At 34.0% G+C, this 8292-nt stretch overlaps 1 protein-coding gene across 1 annotated transcript; it reads right to left on the reverse strand.

The window, feature by feature from the left end:
* Positions 1 to 736: 736 nt before the first annotated feature.
* Positions 737 to 5761, reverse strand: si:dkeyp-80c12.8 (uncharacterized protein LOC107963954 homolog). The gene is made up of 3 exons (XM_059328198.1): positions 5716 to 5761; positions 2768 to 2890; positions 737 to 1142 (listed from the first exon to the last, which is right to left on the reverse strand). Exons 1-3 carry the CDS (start codon positions 5759 to 5761, stop codon positions 1042 to 1044), a joined length of 270 nt encoding a protein of 89 aa, XP_059184181.1. The 3' UTR covers positions 737 to 1041.
* Between the last annotated feature and the right edge of the window lie 2531 nt (positions 5762 to 8292).

Here is an 8292-nt window from a genome sequence, read left to right on the forward strand (position 1 = left end):
CTTCCAACTCATCTCCTTCTTCACCACAGCTGTCTGGTGTAAGGCCCGCATCACGTTTTGTTGAAAGTGTTGTAGAAAAATCTAAGTTATGATCTTTTTGGAGAATGTAGATGTAGTTTCTACTTTTGGCCCCATTCATTGATAAGAATGTTGAGAGACCACAGCGAGAATTTGTTTTGGACTTCACACAGGACCTTCCCTTACAGTCCCCCTTGCAACCTGACAGAGCTTGAGCAGTTCTACAAAGAAGAAAGCACCAATACATTGTTACAATACAATTTGGGGCAGTCCAATCCAGTAAGCTCATGCCTGATACTCAGATATTCCTGTATACTATCATACTACTACACATCCTATTCAGTGTTTCTATTTATGCTCTAAATACACAATATGAGTATTTTATCGATTTTGTTAAACGTTTTGCAAGCTTTTTATTTTTTATTTTTTACCATGTATTAAATGTGAGTGACACTGTATCTTGTTTACAACCTGATAAATGTACAGCAGCCTTTGGATCAATGACAAGCTAAGCCATCAGCTCATAAGACATGCAAGCTGAGAGCAAAGGGAAATAAGTATTTTTCTATTTCTGCTCCCTGTGACTGAAAAATGTATTGCATTTGCATGTTCTGCTCAATAGATAATCCATTATTAAACCACAGGTGAAATGACTTGGCTTTAATAAATGATAAGCCTCACCACTTTTCATTTAAATTCACTAAATACAAAAGAAAGACATCACAACTCAGATATATCAAAATGTCACTCCATTTTATTATTTGTCTTTTAATAATGTGCTTTTTAAACACACATATGAAGTGGTGGCTGGAGTGGATGCACATTGCTTTGCACAGTGCTCTAGTGCCATCTAGTGTCACTAAGCCGTACTGATCCTCTGGTTAAAATTTCACCTGACACAATTATGGCTGTGTACAAATGCCATTTATCTTTTTACTTTTTAAAAAACATACTAATCAGACTTTGATTAGCATGGCAGCAGTGTAAGAGCAATGTGGAGCCAACAGGCTATGATGAGGCGGCTCAGTTGCAGAGGTCAGTGGTGCAGCATATTGCAAACGCGCCCGGTGTTGTGATGAAGCCCTGACACACCGCCAAGTTCATGCATTGACGAAATGAAGACGCTGGAATAATGAAACAAAAGGGATTAAATTAAACTCCGTGGACATTATATATACACATACTATAACTTTACAATGAAATCTGAACAGTATTCTACTGTATTGACAATGTCCCAACTGTTCAATAATCTAAAGAGAGCATGTATAGTGTGAATAACATTGGTCCAAGTACAGAACCCTGTGGAACACCACCACTAAAATTACATTGCAATGAATCTGGGATAAAAAATATGCGATTACAGCAAAATATGTGATTATATTGTATTGAAGACAATGCCTTTATTGATAGGGATTGACTGTAAATTTACACGGAAACGTTTTACAGTTTACTGTAAATTGTTGTAATGTACTGTAAAATTGAGTAATTTACTGACAAAACTGTGGACATTATTGTGTAGTAAATGTATAATGACACAGTAATATACTGCACATTAATTTCTAGTAATATACTTTATTACTAAAATACAGTAAGAAACTATAAACTTACACTGAAGTTTTACAGTGTATGCATGCATTCAAGTCCACAATGGTCCATGTGTTAATGTAATGTTTAGGTATTTCCATAGTTTTAATCACATCCTAAAGAATGGTTTGTATTTTTTCAAGGCTATAATAATTCCTCCTTCCAGTTGGTCATTAAGGGATCTCTTTATACAGTAGCCTACTACTATTGTAAGTAATGGGGGACAAAATCCAATCTGGGCTATAATGTATTCCAAAGTTTATACAAGATAATTAAATAAATTGAATGTCTTCCAGAGTTTCTGCAATGGATTTGATTTATTCTATATTTATTTCATGCTTCCAATAAAGCCCAACCCATATTGGCTTTTTAGTGTAAATCCCTATCTATGTGCCACAATCTTCCATTACAGCTCAACAAGAGGCCATAAAGGTCATTAACCCATTTAAGCCTAAAACAGCTGGAAAAAATGCCTGTAAAACCTCTGGGTGATTTTAAAATAACCCCCTAAAACCTGAAGTTTTTCTGGAAATTCAACAGAAGTGTCAACGCTTCTACTAAATAATAGATTTTTCAGCCTCTGTAGCAGATAGAAATTAAATTCAAAAAGTATTTGAGAGCTTATAGCTGTTATATCTGAGCTCCCTCCGCTATAGTCGTCTTCCGCCATGATTTTAAAGTTCAACTCCCACATGTGCTCTCATGTGCTGTGTCTTTTTGTGTCTTTTTTAGTCATTTTGTGTCTTTTTTCCCATTTTGTGTCTTTTTTGGTCATTTTGTGTCTTTTTTTTTTGTAATTTTGTGTCTTTTTGTGTCTTTTTTTGGTCATTTTGTGTCTTTTTTTTCGTAATTTTGTGTCTTTTTGGTGATGATTTCAAAGTTCTGGAAAAGTCCCATGTTGCATTGCGACACTCCCACATGTATTCTGACGCATTTCATTGGCCAAGAGACCGAAAATAGGTGGAAAAAACTACAAATCCTATAAAACGACATATCCTCTTTCCCGGCTTTCATGGTAGAATAACCCAACAGCGCCCCCGGTTTTAATGGTAGAAATGCTGTAATGCTTTCCCGGCTAACACATCAGTTAGGACAGCAATTTAAATTAAATTAACAAATGAAAAAGTTTTTGATAAAATTCTCCATCCACCATTAAGGTACTTACTCACAGGGCCTGTGAGAATGACTGCACCACAGGCGTTGGCTCCTCCTGAGCAGGTCTGGATGCTGGTGGGGGTGCAGAGGTCACTCTCCTTTGAGAAGCAGTAGTTACATTTCAGTGCCTCCCCTGCAAACAACACAAACACAGTAAACAAATCCATAAGTAATTTGCAAAAACACATAATTTAAATAAATGCAAGCTAGTGTCACACAAGTTTGCATAAAAGAAATGTCATTTTGTGTCTTTTTTGGTCATTTTGTGTCTCTTTTTTTTTAAAGTAATTTTGTGTCTTTTTTTTTGTCATTTTGTGTATTTTTGTGTCTTTTTTGTGTCTTTTTTTAGTCATTTTGGGTCTTTTTTAGTCATTTTGTGTCTTTTTTTAGTCATTGTGTGTCTTTTTATGTCTTTTTGTAGTCATTTTGTGTCTTTTGGGGTCTTTTTTTTGGGTTATTTTGTGTCTTTTTGTGTCTTTTTTTAGTCATTTTGTGTCTTTATTTAGTCATTTTGTGTCATTCTGTGTCTTTTTTTAGTCATTGTGTGTCTTTTTATGTCTTTTTGTAGTCATTTTGTGTCTTTTGGGGTCTTTTTTTGGTCATTTTGTGTGTTTTTGGTGATGATTTCAAAGTTCTGGAAAAGTTCCATGTTGCACTGCGACACTCCCACAAGTTTGCTTAATAGAAATTAACAAAACACATGAAATATAAAGAGAATAAAGAGAAAACTGAGTGATCTGTTACATTCTGAAGAGTCAGCTTTTTCAAAACCAACATGGCTCAGAGAAGAGACAAAACAAAACAAAAGTTTTGAAACAAAATTTTGAACTGAGCCATGTTGGTTTTGAAAAAGCTGACTCTTCAGAATCAAACAGATTTTCAGGAAGAAGTACTTTTGATTTGGGGGTGAACTACACCTTTAAGTTGAGAATGATACACTGCTGTTGTTCAGGTCTAATTTAAGTTCTATCTAGTAATGGCACTAGTTATGTTTTGATCTTTTTGGAGTCAGCTCTAAAATCTTGTTGTACATGTGTATAGTGACAATAAAGGCATTCTATTCTATTCTATTCTATTCTATTCTATTCTATCTGAAAACATCTGCATCACTGCCCAATCAACACAAGCTACAATATCAACACAAAATCACTGCAGCATTAAAATATGTAACATAACTTGCAAATATGAAACATTTTGTGGCTGAACGATATCATTTTTGTAAATATAAGTACATTGCAAGGTTATAATAGTTTTGGATTTTTCATTAGTTTTAGTTTTAATTTCGTTGTGATTTTTTGTTTTCAAATTCAGTTTTTCGTTTTTAGAGTGAGTTTGCTAGTTTTAATTAGTTTTTATTTTTGGGAAAATGCTTAGTTTTAGTTTACTTTTTATTAGTTTTAGGGTTAGTTTTTTGTAATGGGGTATTTGTTGGGGGCCAGATTAAAAAAAGTCACAATAAATGTTTCCTTTATTTCCTTTGTCTGATCCATCTCAGCCCCAAAAAGGTTATTAAGTCATAAAAGACAATTTTTTAATCATTTGGACTGACTTTCAGCCCAGATATGTCTATTAAATTACATTTAACCCAAGTCATATAACAAACTATGTGTCCTTTGATATAAAGTACAACAGCTCCACCTGCTGGTAGTAGATGCAAATAACAACTGATAACTCATCTGCTTTAGACTAAGTTATGTGGTGAAACCTATTTTACTTGTAACCCGGTTATGTTTGAACATTTGAATAGCAAGTGCTACATGTCATAGAAACCTAGTGTTTATTGCATTATGGGAAATGTAGGATTTAGTGTTTTTGGAGTTTGAGTCAGTAGAGTAGAAATCAGGATATCTCTGCAACTGCTGCATTCTTTTTAAAATGTGCTTAAATCTAACAAATATATGGACGTACAATGTCTATATAATAATATATTACTATTATATTACTAATAATATATATATTTGTTTGTGTGTGTGTGTGTGGGGGGGGGGGGGGGGGGGTGTTGCACAAGTATATTTCACATTGAACAAACCACAGCTGAAGAAAGTTCATGAAAACTAGTTTGGACACAAACTGTCCATGTAAATATGGCTGCAAGCGAAAATATTTTCATACAATCAATATTTTCATACAGGTCAATGCTTTTCGTATAATCGTCAAAAATGCTTTGTTCAACTTCATTTGATCTGTCTCCACTCAATACTATTTTTCTCCTTAATGTTATGTACTATTTTTGCAAATGCCATAATTATAGAATTGGCTTCTTAGAAAGGTATCTCATTTTCATTGTTTTTTATGTAAAAGTAGGGGGGGAAAGGTCCCCGGTTCCAGACCGGCCAGTAAAACCACTTCCACAGGAAAAAGGAACATCACAATAATAATATCAAACACGTTTGATATGATCACAAAAAAAGACACAAAATCACCAAAAAAATACACAAAATTATTTAAAAAAGACAAAATTATTAGAAAAGACACAAAATTATTTAAAAAAGACACAAAATGATCAAAAAAAGACACAAAATTACTAAAAAAAAGGACACAAAATTACAAAAAAGACACAAATTATTGAAATAACAAAAAAATACTTAAAAAGACAAAAAATGACCAAAAAATACACAGAATTACCATTAGTCACCAAATAATCTGTGTGAAATATGCTAATTCATGTAAATGATGTACCCTGAAAGCATGTTTATTGGTTTTTCCAGATGTCCCCGTAAAGCCTGATTAAAACATTTCAGAGGTTTGAAGGCGTGTATAGGTTAACTAAGCTATGGCATGTTTACTCAATTATTTTCAGCTCTCTACAACCTCTAGAAAGGGTGGTCCCTACAGGTGATGATTAAAACTGGAGTCCCCATGATGTAGAAAACCTGTTTGTGTGTCTGTGTGTGTGTGTGTGTGTGTGTGTGTGTGTGTGTGTGTGTGTGTGTGTAAAATAAAATATAAAACACATACCTTGACATAGAATCAGCAGGAGAATGGCACACACTGCAACCTTCATATTTAGAGGGTCTACAACTCAAATGATACAAACATTTAAATTAGTTTTGGTTATGACAACTGTGATTTTATTTTGTACATGATAATCACACAGACAGCAAAGTTTCTTGTTTTTCTATTATATCATTGTCTTTCTTGTACTTCAGAAGTTTTGTAAGTTTCTGTTGAGTTTTAATACAGTCACTTTGTTTAACTCTCTGAACCTCAACAAGCCGTTTCGGGGCGTTTGCCTTGTATTTCACTGCAATATATAATATATATATATATATAATACATAGGTTCTACACCTCTGTGGAATCAGCATAATCATAGCCAGACAACTATACACACACACACACACACACACACACACACACACAGGGGTAACATTATAGTTGTTGTTGTTTAATATTCACTCCCTGTCTGTCCATATCACTGTATTGTATTATTGTATTACTGCACTATAATAAAAAAATAAAAAAATAAAAATATTATTAATAGATGAGCGGGGGAAAGGTCACCTGTTTACTTATTCTAACCGAAACCTTCATAACCTATGATCCACTGGAGTAGCCTATGAACCTTGAAATTATTGTGCTAACTATCACAGCAGCATTACCAAAAAAACATCACAGTAAGAAGTGAGGTTGTTACCTGGTGTTTAGATGCACAGTCGGTAATGTGTCCTTGTGTTCTCCAGAGAAGAAGTGTCTTTATTTAACACTCTGCTCTTCCTTTTATTACACCAGAGGAACCTGCTTTGTGTAATCCCTGGCTGTGATTGGTCAGAACTGACGGCAACATAACTGACTTCCAGACTGTGTTGCGAAAGAGGAAAATCCAGGGAATTCCCCTTCTCAATCACTGACAGATCAGCACAGTAAACATTGTCCCGTTCAATCAGCTCACAGTCCAAACTGTTCAAATCTTCACTACACTGTTACACTTTACAAGCACTGTATTTTTTGCAGTTTCTTACTGTATTTTAGGAAAAAACTAAATAAATGTACTGCATATTATTGTATTATTGTAAGTTTACAAGACAGTACTGTTTAGTTTTGGCAGTAAATTACTGAATATTTATACTTTTCAGTGTGAATTCCAGTGATTCCAGTTTAACCTGACATTTAGAATCAAGTGATTTTGACAGAAACTTCACAATTTTAAGTTTTGTTTTGGTTACTTCTTCTAATGCATGGGTCTCAAACTCGCGGTCCGTGGGGCCAATTGCGGCCCTCTTTATGATATTTTGTGGCCCTCACCTTGATATGAAAGTTTAATGTGAGTTTTATATGAATGGCACTTTACCGTGTTGTGTGTGGAAGGTCCCTTTAATTACTGTTTTTGGTCATTTTGTGTCTTGTTTTGGTAATTTTGTGTCTTTTTTAAATCATTTTGTGTCTTTTTTTAAATAATTTTGTGTCTTTTTTTTAAATAATTTTGTGTCTTTTTTGGTAATTCTGTGTCTTTTTTGGTCATTTTGTTTCTTTTTTAAGTAATTTAGTTTTTTTCTGTCATTTTGTATCTTTTTGTCATTTTATGTCTTTTTAAAGTAATTTAGTGTCTTTTTGTCATTTGGTGTCTTTTTTAAGTCATTTCCTGTCTTTTTTGGTAATTTTGTGTCTTTTTTAAGTAATTCAGTTTTTTTGCTGTCATTTTGTGTCTTTTTTTGTAATTTTGTGTCTTTTTTTGTCTTTATTTTTAAAAGAAACATAATTTAAAACTAAATGCAGGTGCAGGTTGCTGAAAGACAGTTTTTTCAGCTGCAAGCCAGACTTGTCCTTTTTTATCACCTAATTTATTTTATTTATTTTGGTCTTTTTGATCCTGCCTCCAGCGGCCCCCAGGTAATTTGAGTTTGAGACCGCTGTTCTAATGGAAACTTTTGGAACCTATGGTCCATTCAAAACCCATCAGAAAGCTGAAATTCTAAGGACAGTGCCTGTTTTTGTTTCCCTCTACAATAAACCATGTGTTTTTGTTGACAGTTTTAATTAATTTGGGTTCAGAGGGTCGATATCATCAGAGATTGTGTTTCTTTGAAAATCTCTGATAGCTGAAAATGACCACATTTTATGTTATTTCTTTTTTAAATTGCAGTGCATTGAGCTGACAGGGTTATTGTACACTCATTTTCAGCTGCTTTATTGAAATCAGCAACTACTGAATAGCTCTGGGCTGCTCAGGCCTGCCAGTGATTGAGAAGGGAAATTACTTGTAGATTCCTCTTTTGCAACACAGCTGAAATGAAAACAAGTAAAGACTTGTTTTTAGTCGTGGCCAGTCTCAGCCTGTCAGTGGAGACTCACAGCAGCTTCTTGTGGCTGATTGCACAACAGAGGCAGTTTATTAACACAGTTTTTTGCTCTCTATTATGCAATACATTAATGTTTGTAAAGCAGGGGTTTTTAAACTCAAATTACCTGGGGGCCGCTGGAGGCAGTATCAAAATGACCAAAAAAAGACACAAAATGACAGAAAAAAAACTAAATTACTTTAAAAAAGACACAAAATGACAGAAAAAAACTAAATTACTTTAAAAAAGACACAAAA

Source organism: Centropristis striata, chromosome 24, assembly GCF_030273125.1.
Source record: "Centropristis striata isolate RG_2023a ecotype Rhode Island chromosome 24, C.striata_1.0, whole genome shotgun sequence".
Lineage (NCBI taxonomy): Eukaryota > Metazoa > Chordata > Actinopteri > Perciformes > Serranidae > Centropristis > Centropristis striata.

Bases quoted from the DNA above. Each gene is read 5' to 3' on its own strand.
- si:dkeyp-80c12.8 (XM_059328198.1), bottom strand. From the start codon at position 5,761: ATGAAGGTTGCAGTGTGTGCCATTCTCCTGCTGATTCTATGTCAAG. The intron at 2,891-5,715 runs GTATGTGTTTTA...TGTTGTTTGCAG, and splicing joins CCTGCTGATTCTATGTCAAG to GGGAGGCACTGAAATGTAAC. The intron at 1,143-2,767 runs GTAAGTACCTTA...TCATTATTCCAG, and splicing joins CATTCTCACAGGCCCTGTGA to CGTCTTCATTTCGTCAATGC.